The sequence below is a fragment of the Ceratotherium simum genome, chromosome 8 (genome assembly GCF_057802395.1).
Source record: "Ceratotherium simum simum isolate JZ-2026a chromosome 8, ASM5780239v1, whole genome shotgun sequence".
Taxonomy (NCBI): domain Eukaryota; kingdom Metazoa; phylum Chordata; class Mammalia; order Perissodactyla; family Rhinocerotidae; genus Ceratotherium; species Ceratotherium simum.
This window is the reverse complement of record NC_141907.1, coordinates 63520357-63540688: the sequence shown is the minus strand read 5'-3', so window position 1 is coordinate 63540688 and position 20332 is coordinate 63520357. Positions and strand designations below refer to the sequence as shown.

Sequence of the window (20332 nt, the reverse complement as noted above, 5' to 3'; positions counted from 1 at the left end):
TATGTGTGTTTGTGTGCATATATATGTAATATAGCATATATTATATATTTTTTAAGATGGAATGACCCCCTAAACGTTTCTTGCATTGTGTGGTGACTTTAGTGCACCCGAGTGCAGGAGAGCCTCAGTTAAGTGGGAAGGGGTCAGCCACGGACAGCTGGCTTTTGCAGGAGGTCAGGGCAGAGACTGGCAGAGACAACTGCACGGCAGGTGCAGCAAGGAGGGGGCGGGCACATAGGACTGAAGGTGAAATAAGCCAGTCGTGTTCAGAGACAACAAGCAGACAGGCTGGATGTGAGAAACAGCATGCTCAGTGAAATGGCTTTAGAGTCAGAACCTGGTTTGAACTCTCTCTTCCTCCAGCACTGACTAGCTGTGTAATTTTGGACACACGACTTATACTTTCTGAGCCTCAGTTTCCTTTTCTGTAAAGTCAAGTCAAAACCTACTTCCTCAGATTGTTGAAGGAATGAAATACATAGTAGGTGCTTAATAACTGTCCCTTCCTCTTGTTCTTCTTCTGGGTTGGTAAAGAGGAATTTTGTTATGGCACAAAAGCACATGCCAGGCACTGCATCTGAGTGTCTTCCCCATTTTATCTTCTTTACAAAAACTCCATTTCACATAGGAGGCAATAGATATTCAGGAAGGTTATGTAACTTGCTCTAGGTCACAAAGCTGGTTTGTAGCAGAAGAGGAAAAACCAAAATGAGCTCTGTCACACTACAAGGGCCACGAATGTTCCACCATATCTGGCAGCTCCCTAGGCAATAGGTGATAAGACTGAAAAGGTATCAGTGGGAGGAATCCTCACAAGACAGGTTGAGGGTTAGCAACTAGCAGCCAGTGCCTAGATCCGCGTTCTCATTTGCTTGATATGTTTTACGGAATTCTTCTGGGTAAAGCTGATGCTTTGCCATTTCCAACCAAACCCACTCTCCACTTCTGGTCACAAGCCTGAGAAATGAATGAACCTCAAGAACTTCTCATCCCTGCCCTAGTTTCCTCAGCTATAAAATGGAGAGTTCGGACTACATGATCTCTGAAGTCACTCCTAGCTCCAAAATGTGCGTGGGTAGAATTTACAGGATTTGGGACAGGGACGTCACACCACCATCTTCATAGCCAGCTCCTTACTGCTGAAGCCTCTTACCATAGAAACTCTCTCACTCAAAGAGTTGTTTAATCAGAGACCCCAGAATAGTATATAAATGTTCTTAAACCCTTTATTTTAATTCAAAGTGCATAAAGGTACATTCATTCAATCACACTGATGTAGGTACAATGCCTTTCTTCAAGACCAGGTCATGTGGAGAGAGAGCAGCAATGAATTATGCAGACAATTAACTATGTCCACGGTGCATCATCTACCATTGCCAGTTTGAAATTCCTTAAAATGAAAAGAGAACTTAAAGTGGTTGCAAATAAATCTGAATGCAGAATCTCTCTAGATTTTTGTGTTTTTCCCCAATCTTTCATAGTTGTTTCTTTCACACTTAATTTGACAGCAAATTTTTAGTGACTCACCTCTATGGAGTCTTTTTAAAGTATTCAACGTAGTTTCCCTAGAAACAAGAATGCTATTTCTCTTCACATTCACATTTCAGCAGTTTAATTAAACTATAAGTCAGACTTTGTCATTCCTCTGCTCTGGCTCCTCCAGTGGCTCACCCACCTGACTGAAAGGACAAGCTAAGGCCCACGAGCTCTGTCCTCTGTCCATCTCTCTGACCTGTCTCCTGCCATCCTCCGCCTACATCATGCGCTCTAGCTACTGTGACCTCCACCCACCTCTTCAAATGGCCAAGCAAGCTCCTGCTTCAGACTTTTCTCTTCGCCTGGGTATCCAGCGGGCTAGTTCTTATAATAGCCTCTTTCAGTTTTCTGTTCAAACGTCACCTTCTCAGTGAGGTCTTCCCTATCACCGTATTCCAAGTAGCCACCTCATCCCCTTTTCAGCCTTTTCTATCTCCCCACCTCCATACTGTTTTTCTCCACAGCACTTACCTGATATTCTATATATTTTACTCATTAGAATTCAAGCTTCACGAAGACAAAGATTTTGTCTGTTTCTTCACTGGTGTATTCTCAGTGCCTAGCCTAGCAAGTCCACAGTTGTCACTCAATAAATATTTGCTTAATAATAATCTTTATGCATAGGGTGGCTGACTGGATAAAAAAACAAGACCCATATATGTGCTGCATACAAGAGACACACTTCAGACCTAAAGACACTCACAAACTGAAAGTCAAGGGATGGAAAAAGATACTCCACGCAAATGGCAATGAAAAGAAAGCTGGGGTAGCAGTACTCATATCAGACAAAATAGACTTTCAAACAAAAACTGTAAAAAGAGACAAAGAAGGGCATTACATAATGATCAAGGGAACAATCCAACAAGAGGATATAACACTTGTAAATATCTACGCACCCAATGTAGGTGCACCTAAATATATAAAGCAATTATTAACAGACATAAAAACAGAAATAGACAGTAACACAATAATAGTAGGGGACTTTAACACTCCACTTACACCAACGGATAGATCATCCAAACAGAAGATCAATAAGGAAACATTGGCCTTAAACGACACACTACAACAGATGGACCTGTAGATATATACAGAGCATTCCATGCAAAAACCGAAAAATACACCTTCTTTTCAAAGGTACATGGAACATTCTCCAGGATTGATCACATATTAGGCCACAAAACAAGTCTCCATAAATTTAAGAAGATTGAAATAATACCAAGCATCTTTTCTGACCACAAGGGTATGAAACTAGAAATCAACTATAGGAAGAAAATCAGAAAAGCCACAAATACGTGGAGATTAAACAAAATGCTACTGAACAACGACTGGGTTAACGAAGAAATCAAAGAAGAAATCAAAAAATACCTGGAGACAAATGAAAATGAAAACACGACATGCCAGAATTTATGGGATACAGCAAAAGCAGTTCTAAGAGGGAAGTTTATAGCAATACAGGCCTATCTCAACAAACAAGAAAAATCTCAAATAAACAATCTAACAATGCACCTGAAGGAACTGGAAAAAGAAGAACAAACAAAGCCCAAAATCAGTAGAAGAAGGGAAATAATAAAAATCAGAGCAGAAATAAATGAAATAGAGACCAAAAAAACAATAGAAAAAATTAATAAAACCAAGAGCTGGTTCTTTGAAAAGATCAACAAAACTGACAAACCTTTAGCTAGACTCACCAAGAAAAAAAGAGAGAAGGCACAAATAAGTAAAATCAGAAATGAAAGAGGAGAGGTTACAACAGACACCTCAGAAATACAAAAGATTATAAGAGAATGCTATGAAAAGCTATATATCAACAATTCGACAATCTGGAAGAAATGGATAAATTCTTAGAATCATACAACCTTCCAAAACTGGATCAAGAAGAAGTAGAGAATTTGAATAGACCAATCTCCAGTAAGGAGATCGAAACAGTAATCACAAACCTCCCCAAAAATAAAAGTCCAGGACCAGACGGCTTCCCTGGTGAATTCTACCAAACATTCAAAGAAGACTTAATACCTATCCTCCTCAAACTCTTCCAAAAAATTGAGGAGGGGGGGAAGCTCCCTAACTCATTCTATGAAGCTGACATTACCCTGATACCAAAACCAGACAAGGACAACACAAAAAAAGAAAATTACAGGCCAATATCACTGATGAACATCGATGCAAAAATCCTCAATAAAATACTAGCAAATCGCATACAACAATACGTTAAAAAGATTATACACCATGATCAAGTGGGATTTATTCCAGGGATGCAGGGATGGTTTAACATTCGCAAATCAATCAATGTAATACACCACATTAATCAAATGAAGAATAAAAATGACATGATCATCTCAATAGATGCAGAGAAAGCATTTGACAAGATACAGCATCCATTTATGATAAAAACTCTGAATAAAATGGGTATAGAAGGAAAGTACCTCAACATAATAAAGACCATATATGAGAAACCCACAGCTAATATCATCCTCAATGGTGAAAAACTGAAAGCCATCCCTCTAAGAACAGGAACCAGACAAGGATGCCCACTCTCACCACTCCTATTTAACATAGTACTGGAAGTCCTAGCCAGAGCAATCAGGCAAGAGAAAGAAATAAAAGGGATCCAAATTGGAAAGGAAGAAGTGAAACTGTCACTATTTGCAGATGACATGATTTTATATATAGAAAACCCCAAAGAATCCACCAGAAAACTTTTAGAAGTAATAAACGAATATGGTAAAGTTGCAGGATACAAAATCAACATACAAAAATCAGTTGCATTTCTGTACACTAACAACGAAGTAGCAGAAAGAGAAATTAAGAATACCATCCCATTTACAATTGCAACAAAAAGAATAAAATACCTAGGAATAAACTTAACCAAAGAGGTGAAAGATCTGTATACCAAAAACTATAAAACATTTCTGAAAGAAACTGAAGAAGACACAAAGAAATGGAAAGATATTCCGTGCTCTTGGATTGGAAGAATTAACATAGTTAAGATGTCCATACTTCCTAAAGCCATCTATAGATTGAATGCAATCCCTATCAAAGTTCCAACAACATTTTTCGCAGAAATAGAACAAAGAATCCTAAAATTTATTTGGAACAACAAAAGACCCCGAATAGCTAAAGGAATCCTGAGAAAAAAGAACAAAGCTGGAGGTATCACACTCCCTGATTTCAAAATATACTACAAAGCTGTAGTAACCAAAACAGCATGGTACTGGCACAAAAACAGACACACAGATCAATGGAATAGAATCGAAAGCCCAGAAATAAACCCACACATCTATGGACAGCTAATCTTTGACAAAGGAGCCAAGAACATACAATGGGGAAAAGAAAGTCTCTTCAACAAATGGTGTTGGGAAAACTGGATAGCCATATGCAAAAAAATGAAAGTAGACCCTTACCTTACACCATACACAAAAATTAACTCCAAATGGATTAAAGACTTGAATGTAAGACCTGAAACTGTGAAACTTCTAGAAGAAAACATAGGCAGTATGCTCTTCGACATCAGTCTTAGCAACATCTTCTCAAACACCACGTCTGACCGGGCAAGAGAAACAATAGAAAAAATAAACAAATGGGACTACATCAAACTAAAAAGCTTCTGCACAGCAAAGGAAACCATCAACAAAACGAAAAGACAACCTAACAATTGGGAGAAGATATTTGCAAACCATACTTCTGATAAGGGTTTAATCTCCAAAATATATAAAGAACTCATGCATCTTACCAACAAAAAAACTACCAACCCAATTAAAAAATGGGCAAAGGAACTGAACAGACATTTCTCCAAAGAAGATATACAGATGGCCAACAGACACATGAAAAGACGTTCAAAATCATTAACTATCAGGGAAATGCAAATCAAAACTACAATGAGATATCACCTCACGCCCGTCAGAATGGCTATAATTAACAAGACAGGAAACAACATGTGTTGGAGAGGATGTGGAGAGAAGGGAACTCTCATACACTGCTGGTGGGAGTGCAAACTGGTGCAGCCACTATGGAAAACAGTATGGAGAGTCCTCAAAAAATCAAGGATAGAACTACCATATGATCCAGCCATCCCACTGCTGGGTATTTATCCAAAGAACTTGAAAACACCAATTTGTAAAGGTACATGCACCCATGTGTTCATTGCAGCGTTATTCACAATAGCCAAGACTTGGAAGCAACCTAAGTGCCCATCAAAGGACGAATGGATAAAGAAGCTGTGGTATATATACACAATGGAATACTACTCAGCCATAAGAAATGATGAAATCCAGCCATTTGTGACATCATGGATGGACATTGAGGGTATAATGCAAAGTGAAATAAGTCAGAGGGAGAAGGTCAAATACCGCATGATTTCCTTCATTAAGTAGTAGATAATAACAACAATAAACAAATACATAGGGACAGAGATTGGATTGGTGGTTACCAGAGGGGAAGGGGGGAGGGAGGAGGGTAAAAGGGATAATTCGGTACATGTGTGTGGTGATGGGTTGTAATTAGTATTTTGGTGGTGAACATGATGTAATCTATGCAGAAATAGAAGTACAATGATGTACACCTGAAATTTTTACAATGTTATAAACCAATGTTATGGCAATAAACAAAAAATTAAAATAATAATAATAATAATAATAATCTTTATTATTGTAATAAATGTATTGTCTTTCTGATTGAATTTCAGAACTACAATAATAAGTAAGTACATCAGGCTTGAGGAGGTTTAGGAACAAATGTAGCAGAGTCTTGGTATAAGCAAAGAAGTCAACTGGAGGGGTCAGGAGTGTGCTGGTGCACTAGAGCACAGCCTACTAGCCCTGAGCAGCCATGAGCCCTGGGATCAGCCAGGACACAGAACTGAGGGGAGCAAGATCATCTGTTAAATGCAAATTAACTAGACAGTATCTCCTTTAACTTGATTAAACTGACCTCTCCAAGTACTTGACACTTTCATATTCAAATGTACAATAACACATAGCAACATTAAATATAGAAGATAGTTTAGCCACTTTTCTTCAGATAAAGGTGGAATAACAGAAAGAAGACAGGTTGTCTTGCTCTGGTCCACCACTTACTGGTCAATTACCTTTAGCAAATCTCTTAATCTCTCTCTCATATTTGGTTCTTCATTAAGAAAGGGGAGAGTATAAGATAACAGGTGGCCTACCTATTTCCCCGGTCTACTGTCAGTATCAGAGGGATCAATAGCTACGAAAATATATTGAAAAATTATGAAGCACTCTATACAATAAGCAATTCTCTCCGTATTAACATGGATAACTGACTTGTCTATAATATATCTACTATAGCTCCCCAAATTGATGATGTACTTTATAGCACTTTGATTTTAAAGTGATTCCTAAAATGTATTAAAGAATAAACAGAAGAAAAAGTAGGCTTTTAAGGGCACAGAATGAAAAAGAGAGGGAACATGGCTTTCTCCTGATTTTTTAATAGAAAAGTATAAGGAAGAAAAAAAAACATACATCTCCAGAGCAGTAACTATATTACATAAAGTTCAGATTCAAGAATATTACTGTGAACATCAACAATTGTCTAGACTCTTGGACATTTTGCATATTTCTCATCTATTTCAATACCACAAGGATAATCCAAGATGACTTATTAATATCACACATGTCAATAGCGGGTTGTGATGTAAATGAGCAAGCCCTTTCCAACTACCTCAGTTCTGTTTTTATTACAGCATTTATTAAACCAAAATAAAAAAGTGGTGAAGAATGACTTGTCACACCATTTATTAGAGTTGATGGAGTGTAGACACTCTTTTCAATAAGGGTTTAACACACTGTTATGCACCATAGTACGTTATAAATGAAAAGAAATGCAGGAGACGTGCATCAGCTTTTCCCCCAAGTCATCCCGACATTAAATTCAAAATCAATTCTACTCTACATGGCAAAGGTTCAGAGATAAAATCTTAATTTGTTTGCTGTTTACCAAAACTTAAATTTATAATTCAAAGCAATAGAAAAGAATCCTCCATAGTTTACTCAATTTAATAATAGTACTTTTTTTTGGAGGGGGGTTCAAACGAAGAAGCAAATGCGACATGAAGATAAACAAATTGTGTCCTAGCTCATATCTGACAAGAAAATGGGATCTAATTTTCTCTCTGATTGAAAGAACACAAAGGACAGCCATGGAATGCAAATTGTGTACTGGGCGTTTGAACTTCTCTTCCAATACCTGAGTATCCGAATGGAACTAATTCACTCTGGAAAAGGTATTAAGTAATTGAGCACGATTGTGCCAGGATGAGGGATAATCCTCAAACTGTGACGGAAAATAAACATATTTTACAATGATAGAGTCACCTCACTCACTCAATCAACCATTTCACATTCAAAAGAAATAAACTAAATAGATGGAGAATGACCTACCACCAACAAGGAACCCTGATAGACACAAGCACCTGTGGGGAAAAACAAAACAAGAATTAGAAGGGATGCATAAAGACCAATAGGCACCACCCAGACTTATGCTAAAATTGCATCTACATGCATGATAATCAGCAAACTGGACTTTTTCCAAAATCTTAAAAGCTTGAGCATTCTGCCCCTGGGGAAATAACCTTGTACACCAAAACAACATTTCTTGAACATGCGTAAGGGAAAGCAATATTAAAATTCATTATTTGATTTTCAAAATAAATGTATTTATAATGGCATGCTATAAATACAGTGTATATTTTCCTTTGTGATAAATCAGAAAAGTCTCCATAATCCAGACCCAATTTATTTATCCAGGCCTCTCTGCCACTCTGTGCTTACACAAATTCTCCAGTCCAACCCAAGAAGCTAACTTAGGATCCCATGATAATACTTTCACATCTCAATGCCTTTGCTCATTTTCGTTTCCTGAAGGAGATGCCTTTGGTCTATTCAAGTTCCTTAAACTTGATCCCATCTCCTTCATGAAGCTTTCCAGTGCACAGGATTATGCTCTTTCTCCTTTGAGCTCATAGCACTTTGTGCCTGCACCATCCGTTTGTGAATTCATTCTTTGTACTTCCTTGTGGCACCCTTGCTAGGGATGTGGAACTGTTGCATCTACCCCTCTATGCTGTATATGTACTCTTAGGAAAGGGACTGCTTCTACTTCTTTTTTTTTTAACTTTTATTTATTTATTTATTTATTTATTTTTTGTGAGGAATATCAGCCCTGAGCTAACATCCATGCTAATCCTCCTCCTTTTGCTGAGGAAGACCAGCTCTGAGCTAACATCTATTGCCAATCCTCCTCCTTTTTTTTCCCCAAAGCCCCAGTAGATAGTTGTATGTCATAGTTGCACATCCTTCTAGTTGCTGTATGTGGGACGCGGCCTCAGCACGGCCGGAGAAGCGGTGCGTCGGTGTGCGCCTGGGATCCGAACTCGGGCCGCCAGTAGCGGAGAGCGCGCACTTAACCGCTAAGCCACGGGGCCGGCCTGCTTCTACTTCTTTGTTTTCCCTAACTCTTCACGTAGTGGGCATCCACTCAGTTATCGGGTTGACTACCTATTTCATGCCTTTAACACAATATGTTCCATCTTAGGGATACTAAAATATTTTATAGGAGAGTGGTGTAGACTGTAGTTATTTGAAAAGAACACTTCTGTTGAATTTCTGACCTCTAAGACTCTTTTCAACCTCTTTGCACTCAATTTTTTTTTCTAATGGGCTGGTTATGTACTGATACATCTTTATATTTTCCATTCATTAAGCACCAAATAAAACAACAACAGATGATTTGCTTCCAAATGGAAAAGAAGGCTGAATTTCAATGGGACAGCCTATATATTCTGAATAACTAGCATATCATAACATAAATCTCTTCTAAGTTTTATATTTGAAAACATTGTAAAATTGCAACCCTGATTTTAAAAAACGTACACACACATTCGCAGCCAAGTTTTGAGCAGCACAACAGGTGTTGATTTAACCTAGAAACATGTGGGCAGTGTGCTACCAGCTACTCTCTCAGAAACTGAGGGCGCAAAACAGATTGAAACAGCATACACACACCAAGGCAGAAGCACATCTGATAATATGCCACACTTGGTGTCTAAAGAGGGAAGGACACATTTTACTACAGAGCCTGGCCTCTAACAGATCATTCATGAAGTTTCAAAAACAGTAACTTCTCAGGAAAGGTCTAGTCTACCTTATGCACCAATACTGGAATTAAGAACAATCTTCAAAGAAAATGAGATGGCTATTTACACTTGGGATTTGAATCAAAGATCTCTGAGGGCAAATTTACTGAAATGACTTTTGTGCCCTTGACATTCAGATAAGAATAACTTGAGATAAAACCTTGGGAGGAAATTCTTCTTAACTGACATATTTTTCTTTAAGAAATCTTGTTCCAAAGACTTATTATTTCAGTCTATGGTATGTCGCAAGAAACAATATATATACCTGAGATATATATGTATATGTAAATACATATATATAATAATCATATATGATATATATGCATATGTATAAATATAAAATAATCATATATAGCTCAAATAAATATATATCAACACATCTGAATTTCTAAATTACTTAAATGGACATATTTAATTACTTCTGATGTTTAAAAAATAAAGATCATCACTTAGGTACAATTGAACAAAATTTAATCTTCAGATTAAACAAAGGTTAACCTTTAGAATAAGACCATCCTCAAATGATCTTATTGCCCTCCTCCCTAGCATTACCTTGCTCCAAAAGGAATCAAGTATCTCAAGAAGTATCCAAGTACTCATATCAAAACCCATTTCTGAAAGTTTACATAGACATCATAAACTCACTGTAACATGAAAAAATAAAGCAGCATTGAGTCTGTCACCCCAAACACACTTGGCTAAGCCAAACATCTGCTAGAGACTCAAGTCAGAATGGTGTGCAACTGCCGATAAATTCCATCATTAGGAAAAGGAAATAACTCAGTTTGGGTTGCTCTAGGATGTACAATTCCAAAAGAAATAAGCTTTACCCTCTGAAGGCTTTCCTAAAACAGAACAGCTCTCTACCCAGAAGGCAGCTGTACAAATGAGTCTCCATTAACACGGCTTCCAAAACCTGATGTCTACTCTCGTGAGAAAACAAAGTTTTCCAATGTGATGCCCAGTCCTATCAAACATTTATCACCACCCAATGCCAGATGCGGTCCTCCAAAGCAAGCATATTTCTCCCACACTAGCACACTTTTCACACCCACCAGCAGCTGAAGTCAGGAGGTTTGTTGGCATTGGGCGCTGGGTGCAGCTTCTAGTTCTGCACTAGAGCAGAGGCCTTTTCACCAACAGGTCAACTCATGTACTATGGAAATCAAAGTTACTCTCTCCACTCATCACTTTTTTTCTTCAAGAGTACTGGAATGATTGCAGCTCTATCTAAGGTTTTGATTTATGGCTTTATTTGAACTTTAAAGGAAACTCCAGCTCAAGGTGAATTCTGACAGACGGTACAGATCTAGAAGGAGAAACTGGCCTTCTTCAAGGAAAACAGGAAAAATAAGAGACAACAGGAGCTCAAGTTCTCTGACCAAGAACTTAGCTAGTTTCAGGGCATAGAATACAGTGGAGATGCTGGGTAATTTAAATTCCAACACCCTGTGAGAAAATGCATGAAGCTTTGTAGAGCGAAGTGATCACATACAGTGCCAAGATGGAAGCCGAGATCCTGGCAGCTTCCTCCTGTGAGGTTGGCTCCTTTCTTGCAGGTCACATAGGCAAAATGTTCCTTCATATCCATTTAAATAAGTAAATGTCTGGGCCGGCCCCATGGCTTAGCGGTTGAGTGCGCGCGCTCCGCTGCTGGCGGCCCGGGGTTCGGATCCCAGGCGCGCACCGACGTACCACTTCTCCAGCCATGCTGAGGCCGCATCCCACATACAGCAACTACAAGGATGTGCAACTACGACCTACAACTATCTACTGGGGCTTTGGGGGACAAAAAGGAGGAGGATTGGCAATAGATGTTAGCTCAGAGCCGGTCTTCCTCAGCAAAAAAAAAAGAGGAGGGTTAGCACGGATGTTAGCTCAGGGCTGATCTTCCTCACAAATAAATAAATAAATAAATAAATAGGTAAATGTCTGTTTTTAAGCCCCTTTGCACATTATAATGTACTCCTTTATGAGACACTTGTATAAAATCTAAAATTTTCAGAGAAAATTTGAGATATAATTTGCACCAGTACTCACATCCTGAATCTGTTCACTATAGAAACTGTACCTGGTAAATTAAGTAATTAGAGAAGTTAAATCCAAGAGCCACAGGCAGGCCCCGTGGCTTAGCGGTTAAGTGCGCGAGCCCCGCTGCTGGCGACCCAGGTTCGGATCCCAGGCGCGCGCCTACGCACTGCTTCTCCGGCCATGCTGAGGCCGAGTCCCACATACAGCAACTAGAAAGATGTGCAGCTATGACACACAACTATCTACTGGGGCTTTGGGGGGAAAAAAATAAATAAAATTATAAAAAAAAAAAATCCAAGAGCCACAAAATGTCAGACCCATTAGTTCAAAGAAATAGTGCCAGATATGACCACAAGCTATGAAAAGATTTGGAAAGCCTGGTATCACAAAAACATGACTCATTAGGAACAAGCAGCCACAAGTTGTCATTTAAATGTTCAAGCTTTATGTTGTGTTATAATTCAGCATATGGCTTTTACACTGTGGAACAGTTAAAATAGAATTGTTTTCTGGACTGACAGGACAGCTCATGTTCTGATTATTGTCAACCAGGATTTAGATTAATTAATAGAGTAGTTAAAATGAAAATGGGCCAACTGTTTTTGAACTATTGTAAGATTTGGCACACGGTTCCAACTTTGCCATGTGGCAGTCCCCTCCCCTCTCCTGAGCCATGTGGTGGAGAGTATTTTATGACTATTTATGTCTGAATAAAATTGAGTGATATTGCCACTCAAGTCCATAACAGTGAATACAGATGGCTGTGCCCTCACTAAACAATGTATATGCAGAGGATAACACCCAGAATCCAGTCTCCAGAGGAGAACAGAAATGTAATATGATGGAAATAAGAGCCTATGACAATACAACACCTCATTATTTCCACTAGCAGGTAGTTGCAAAAGCCAAAAGATGCCAAGTTGTCATTATTCAACATTAGGAAACCCACCAACGCCCAGTGTTCATATATCCCTACTACTTTACTGATATTAACAATTTCTGGGTATGCAAACTCCTTGAGGCCTGGTATTATGATTGTTTTTTTGATGTCTATATCACCCCACCAGATATAACCTGACACATAAGCTCTCAATAAAGATTTGTGGAATGAAAGAATGAAGAAATAGGCTATTTTCCCCAGCCAATGTCTTCTCTTCCTTAACAAAGAGTTTTAAGCACTGAATCTTACACAGAAGGAACTCTCCAGCCAAGAGTGGAACCAAATATGCTGATCCACCCATAAATCAAACACATTGTCTATCAAATGACCCTTTTCAGTGTATTCTGTTTAATGGCATTCATAGGAAAAGGCTGGAAGATTGTGGGACTGGCTAAAGTCACATGGGGCGTGATGGGTGGCAGACTAGAACTCAGTTCTCTTGACCTCTAATTCAATAATCTTTCCCTATCCCCACGCCAATGTGTTCTATCTAGTGTAACTTCACAGGATTTCCATGGGTCAACACAACTCAAGATGTGCTTCTCCAGAAAATGTCACGGCAGAGCTTGTCTGATTCAGAAAGCAGCCATGTTTGCTAGAAATTTCTCTATGACTTCTTGATTTTATTAAGTTCTCAAATCATCGTAGTTTGGCAGCTTGGCAATATAAGACAACGTAAAATAACACTGCCAATGATTTGCTGTAAAAATTGCTTTTTCTTTTAATAATTAAAATAAAATTCAGAACCAGAAAGTTGCAACTGACCACAAATAAGGCAGCAAATACTTAGCTTTTTTTTTTTTCCCCACACAGGATGATTAGCAAAAGCATTTTAGAGCTATCATCTAGCTGACATCTGCATTTGGTAAATGAAAGAACTACAGCCCAAAGAAGTTAGGTGATTCACTCAAGGTCATGGAGCAGCTTATCATAGAGGCCAGCCTAAGCTTACTGCAAAAGGATGCGATTTGGCAATACTCATTCATCTGACCAATATTTTTTAGCACCTACTGTGTACTAGGAGCTGAGTTGGAGATGTAAGAACAACCAGGAGCCATCCTAAGCCCTCAGTGAGCACACAGCTAGATGAGGAAGACCAAATCCACATCTTTATCAACTATCATTGTAGGATTATTAACTGGTGTGCTAGGAGAGTGTATGACATGCTCTCTGAGCACTGAGAAGGAAACAACAAATTCTGCCGTGGCGTGGGCCCCAAAAGTTTCACGGAGTATGTCACACCAAGAGAAGCACACATGTGAATGCTTCTTTTTCATTTTTAAAAATCCTTGCCAAGGCTAATAATAAAAACTTGAGGAAATCTCTAAGATCCTTAAGCTTGCCATCCTTACCTCAATGCTCTTATTTTTATGAGAAAAAGAAAACTCTGACAGAACCAAATCAAAGTTCTCATCAGATGACAGCCGATCTTTTGGCTGTGGGATTGATATGGCTTAATTAAATTAATGGAGAAAAAGTATGTAAAGTGCTTAGCATAGTGCCAGGCAAATAATATGTGCTCAATAAATGTGCATATTCATTCATTCATTCATTCACTCATTATTAGACAAGCATCACTATGACTTAGATGTAAAATCTCAGACATCTATCCATCCAATTTGTGAAACGATTCTAGAATGCTCTGAAAGTGGGAAGAAACATTAAGAAGCAAAGTTTCCAAAGAATCTTGGGAGGAATAGCGCCCCTCCCGCCCCGCACTCCTCCTCCCCCATCTAGAGACTTGGGACTTGCTTAAACTTTGCCCATTGTAACAACCAGTCTTCCAAAGAGCGAGCCCTGCAGGCTCCTAATAATAATGACTTTTGCAATTTCAAGAGATTTGGTTCTGAAAATCTGCATCATTCCAACTGCCGCCTGGTGAGCACGTTTTCCGCGTTGCTGGGATATCATTCTAAATAAGAAAGCGCCACCACCAAGTGAAAAGGTAATTTTTCTTAAGTCTCAAGTTCAGATTTGGGTGGCCTGGGTTGACTTTCCCATCTGGTTTACTATTATAATTAAGCCTTATAAGTTTTATTTTTTTTTTACGTATGCACACACGCACACATACAATAAAGACATATTTCTACAGGTTATGCCCTGTTTGAAGAAGGCTGCTCAGGCCTCAGACGTGCTTTTCCCGGGATAGTACACACTTGACATACTTCCTGGGATGATGCGGGCAGGCCGTACCTTTACCCACAGGAAGGTCCCCACTGCTGTGCGTGGACTTCCAAGGCCACGCCACTTTCTCCCGGGAAACTAGCAAGGAAAAGGCAGCTGTTCTGTTGGCTGGAGGTCGATCCAAGGCAGGGCTTTGTCCTCCCCGAGGCCTCCCGCCGCCCCTGGTCCGGCGCCCGGGCTCTGCACGCACGAGTCGCCCCCACCCGGCACCAGGGCGGAGAGGGCGCCCCTGCCGGCGCCCGCCGCCGCCACGGCAGCGGCTCTGATTTGCGGCCGGGCAGGTGAACTCGTCTTCCCGCAGCTGGATGAATAATGAATAGAGCCGGGAGGGGAAGCCGAGAGCCCGGCGCTGTGGATTAAGCTGTCTTCCTCCCAGCCCGCCGGCTCCCTTCCCCCTCCCTAAGCACTAGCCAGGCGACTTTCCCGGCTCCTCGGAGCAGGTGGGAGCTCACAGCGCCTGGCGTCCCCGGGCCCGCCATCCCACCCCCAAACTCTTGATTTACTTATTGGTTCATTTATTTGCCTAAGCCCAGATTGCTTTTACTATCATGGCGACAATAATTCCCACAGTCTCCTTCTTTTTCTCCCCCCAAAACTCCTCCGGGGTTTTACACGTAGGTTGGAGCCCCGGAGGAAAACCGGGAGGCAGAGGGCAAAGTAAGATAATGAAGCTAAACTCTTATTAACCACTTTTTCTCTAGGGAAGCAGGCAGGCTCGTGCCTCTCCGTACTGGGGAGACTTCTTTTGGTGCAATCGAATTGCCTACGTCCAGAAACCACTCTAAGCAGCTGGTTATAAAATCTTAACTGGACTTTACCAGGAGACTTACTGGGGCGAGGAGGAGAGGAGAGTGATGGGGGTTTTAAGGTGCCGGATTTTATGTTTCATAGGAGCAGGTAAGAGCAATTGTTCGCTCCTCACCTACGCTCCATATAGTTGCTTTCCATTCGGAGGCAGCGGGCAAGTGGAAAAAAAAATAGAATCCAATTTCAGAGATGCCACCTCAGTCGGCCCCCCACCCACCCAAATGCACTTAGGGCAGAGAGGGAGGCTTGTGATCTGAATGCAAAACAATCAGGAGTAGGAATCTTCGCAGAAAAGCCCACTCCAGTCCCATTCCCACCCACCCACCCATCCCAAAAAAACTTCCACCCGACCCACAACACCATTAACCCCCTGGGCTTTTTAAACAGCACGATCATACACACACACACACACACACACACACACACACACGAAGCACGCTCTCACCTTCAGAATGATGAGGCAGTACTGCAAATTCCGCCAATGCTAGAGCCACCGCGAGCCACACTTTGAAGACACCCATTGCCGCCTCGGCACCCACGCTGGAGGAGCCCAGCCTTCAGCATCCAAGAACCAGCTCTCGGCCAAAACGCTGGCTTCGGCGCCCTCGGCCGGGGCGCACGGAGAGCGGGGGTCGGCGGGCGGTTACCTCCGGGGAAATGAGGCGATGGACAGGCCGAGAGCGCCGCTCACATCAGCTCCGAGGCGCCAGGGCGGGCGGGGGATTCAATTCACTCACTGCCGGGGTGGAGGGCGCGCCCAGCTCTCCAGCAAAGCAGGACGCCAACGTGGGCTGAGCTTGGGAGAATGAAAGAGGAGCCTGAGCGCAGTTCGCGGCAAAGTCGCGCCCGAAAGTTGCCGGTCACCGGCTGATTGGATCTCCCAGTATTTCCCTCCGGCTGCACGCGTCCTTTCCGGGGTCCCCAACCGTGGAGATCCCGGCGCAGGTTCTTCCGAGGCAGCTTTTTAAAGTTCGCTTGACACTCTACGTTGGTGCTGCATCAGCAGAGAGGGTCTCCCGGAGCCCAGAAAGACCCACCCACCCCTCCTTCTTGGCCAGGCCACCCGGCTCCGCGGACCTCAGCCCGCGGGGGGTCGCAACGCAGGAAACTTTGTGCGGCGCTGCGGGCAGCTCCCGGGACTCGCCGGCGCTGCAGCCGCCCGGCGCCGCCTCGAGCTGCGCTCCCTGCAGCAGACTGTTCGGAATCTTCCGAGGAAAGACGCGGGCGCGGCGCGGGGGGCGCTGCCGCCACTTTCTCGCGCCCGCCCCTCGCTGGGGTGAGGAGGGCTGCGGGGGCGCGGCTTGCTCCCGCCAACAGCCGCCTCCGCACCGTACACCCCGCGGCAGGTCTGCAGGGTGGAGGGTGATTACAGGAGTGGAGGAGGAGCCATAATTTTAAACGCACAGAGCAAAGAGCTAGAGAGGCTGGAAAGGACTCTCGAACTCAACGCCATCGGACAAGAGCGCCTGGAAACGCACAAAATAAGGCCCTCTCTGGATCCCCGCGTTTAAAGGACACGCTCCGCCTCTCTTCCCTCCTTCCTCTGCCTCCCTTCCCTCCTTCCTCTCTCCTTTGCTCGGTGTGAAAATGGACCCAGGGACTCGGAGCTTTGGCAAAGATTCCAGAGAGTCACGTGGGGAAGGGGAGAAGCGAAGAGAGGGGTGTAGGGATGCCGACAGAGCAACCTGATCCTCTTATTATGCTGGAGTTCAGATTGCCTTTGTCTGGGGCGGGATCAAAAGTGGTCACACCAGGGAGGGGTGGGGGGAAGATGGCGTGGTCCTTGCTCAGGAACAGCCGAGGGCCCGCGACCCGGGTCCACACTCCTCCTTTGGGGAGGGACCTATTCCGGAGAGGGTATGCCCACATTCAAAGGCCCTGGCGCTACCCCTCACCCCGACACCGCGCCACTCCTGCTGAACTAAGTGCGCGAGGCGGACCTGATCCATCTTCCTCGCTCTGGGGCCATCCGGTCAGCGCATCGTGGGTTTTACCAACAGCGTGGGAGGATCTTGGGGTGTGTATCCAGGGCGGGGCCTCCCACCGCGAATGCACCTTTACCTCTCCCTGAGAGAGGCTGTCAGTGGAACACTGCTCGGTCTCGGCGCGGTGGCTCCAGCTGCGCCCCCAAATGCCAGTGACTGGGAAGTAAATGTCAAGGCAGGGCAGACTGGGGCCCGCACTTGAAGAGTGGAGGCCTTGGCTCCCGGTCAGGACTGACCGCCGGCAGCTGTTTTTATAGGACCAAGTAAAAATAGCGGGTCTAGGGTTAATCATTTTATACGATGAGAATGGTTGCATCAGAGAGATGCTGGCTGGGTTCTGATTGGCCCAGAGAAGAGACGTCCTGGGTCCCTCACTTGACCTGAGATGGGGGAGCCTATTGTTGGAAGGGAGTTTGTCCAAGGAGGGGGGTTTGTTCAAGCATTGTATGGGGGGCCCACTTGTTTCCAGTCTTCTTGACCACCATCAAGCGGGTGGACGTTCTAATCCGAAACGGTGCTACTTGGAACAATTCGCTTTTCGGAATAACTCAACGAATTGTAACTGGCAGATCTCTGTGACGATTACTATTAGCCAGAGCAAAGAGGAAACCTTTGACAACCCAGCACTGATTTTTGAGTATTTAGAAGACCCAGGGGTTGCGCAAGGCACCCTCAAGTCTCTCCTGGGCTGTGGCGGTCCTAGAGACAGAGACCATTTATTACTTTTGTATCTGAAGCACATAGAAGGTGCCTATTAAAAGTTTGTTGAGGGACCGCCCCTGTGGCATAGAGGTTAAGTTCACGTGCTCCACTTTGGTGGCCTGGGGTTGGGAGGTTGGGATCCTGGTCACGGACGAATGCAGGGCTTGTTGAGCTATGCTGTGGCAGCGCCGCATATAAAGCAGAGGAAGATGGGCGAAGATGTTAGCCCAGGGCCAATCTTCCTCAGCAAAAAAAAAAAAAGGTTTGTTGAAAGAATGGACTGACAAAATAGTAAGTTCCTGAGAGCAGAGGCCATATCAAGGGGGGTTGGGTGTCTTAACCCCTCCTCCCAAAAAAGGATCCCATCCCCTTTTTCATTTGCAAAGTTGACATTTCCTCAATTCCTTGTGAAGTGCTGTGAAAACTCAGCTTTGAATATACCCTGTCAGCCACATTCCCACCCCATAGGCCCCCCTTTACAGACATTTTTTAGCCACCACTGACTGGGAGTAACTTAGACAATTTGTTTTCTCAAGAATCAATTTAATTTTATAAAAATAATCGTACCATCATGGCACTCAATTCTCAAGACATCTGTTATTCCTGTGCTAAATGCAAATATGCTTTTTTTTTTTTTAAGAAAAGGAAATGAAGGAAGGAGGGAAAAGAGAGGTGGGGGAGAATGGCACTACCAAGTTACCCCAAGTTCATCATATGCTGTATTTATATATAACATCTCCCTCCACCACTGGCCAGCACAAGGGCACACACAGGTCCACTCACTCACCCTCCCTCTACCCTAATTAGGTAGAGAACTGGTAGCCCAGAGTCCCGCACGAAGATCCTTGGATGACCGAATGGTTGAAACGGTCAACCAATAATTCAGTAATATTAGGCATATGTAGCTTCTTCTGTGGCCACTTAAATTGAGATGTTGGAAAAATAATTATATAAGCATATCCTATTTCATCAGGAGGGAAATTTAGTAAGCATTTTTATGGATATGCAACTAATCATAACCAGCTGGTCTCTATAAGTTAACCTCTACATATGAGTGCTTCATTCGAACAACCAATGCTTCCACTGACAGGGAGTCGGCAGCTCACTGGCCAGAGGTGTTTGGGTCCATGTCTTCACTGCTCTTCATTCACAGGTCTGGATTCCACAACTTCTGTGAATACGTCCCAGGATATCTCCTTGGATCCACCCTGCTGTCATCTATTGACATTTCCCTGGCCTTGTTGCTGCCCATTTGGGGGCATGGACTTATCAATTCCTGCTGTAAATGATAGTAATAACAACAACGATAGTAGCCAGCACATATTGACTACTTTGTGGCTAACACTGTGCACTTTCCCATTTAATCCTCCAATAACCTTGTGAGATAAATACTATTGTTATTTCCATTTACAGGAGAAATAACTGATGTTCAGAGAGTTAAGTAATCTGTCTAAAGTCAGACAGCTAATAAATGACGAAGCACATTAGAGCAAGTGATTCTAGCTGCAATAAGAGGCAAATATTTGGGAGGCAAACTCCCAAATCACAGTGTCTCAGTCACATCCTGGCCCCTGGGCATTGGCGGCTCCGCACAGTGGCTCCTGGTTATTGATGACTTCTTGTTGCTAGGCCATCATGGAACACATGGCATGCACTGCTTCTGTATAAGAGCAAGAGAGAGCAAAAGGAGGCATTGCAACCCCTGAGGGCCTCAGCCCTCCCTCTCTGAGTGGCAAGAATGAGCCAGGTGGCCCTAACCTAACCGCCAGGGGGCTGGGCCCTTAGGGGACACAGGGACACATAGATATTAGCACTAACTGTGCTGATTCACTCCAGAGCCCGTGCTCTCAACTCTCCTAACGATCCTTAGCTACACTATCCTGCCTCTCAGAAAGCCCCAGGTTAGCCCCTGCTAACACTCAGGCTTTGCTGCCCTTTGTAGCAACTGCTCTACTCTTCCTCCAACCGGTCTTTCCTGGTCTTCCACTTTAC

General features: G+C 42.9%; 1 protein-coding gene and 1 pseudogene across 7 annotated transcripts in view; one reads left to right on the top strand and one right to left on the bottom strand.

Moving 5' to 3' along the window:
* The window catches only part of FRAS1 (Fraser extracellular matrix complex subunit 1), a 425899-nt gene extending 408543 nt beyond the window's left edge, over nucleotides 1-17356 (bottom strand). For 3 of the 7 annotated variants that reach the window (XM_014787828.2, XM_087434476.1, XM_087434478.1), the window contains exons 1-2: nucleotides 16099-17355; nucleotides 7938-7969 (exon numbers count right to left, since the gene is read on the bottom strand). In XM_014787828.2, coding sequence (XP_014643314.2) covers nucleotides 7938-7969; nucleotides 16099-16174 — 108 coding nt within the window. In that variant the 5' untranslated portion in view covers nucleotides 16175-17355. Of the gene's footprint in view, nucleotides 1-7937; nucleotides 7970-16098 lie in introns of all 7 variants that reach the window. The other 4 variants (XM_087434473.1, XM_087434474.1, XM_087434475.1 and 1 more) reach the window with 2 other exon arrangements.
* A 68-nt stretch (nucleotides 17357-17424) lies between these two features.
* The window catches only part of LOC106801867 (tetraspanin-3 pseudogene), an 89642-nt pseudogene continuing 86734 nt past the window's right edge, over nucleotides 17425-20332 (top strand).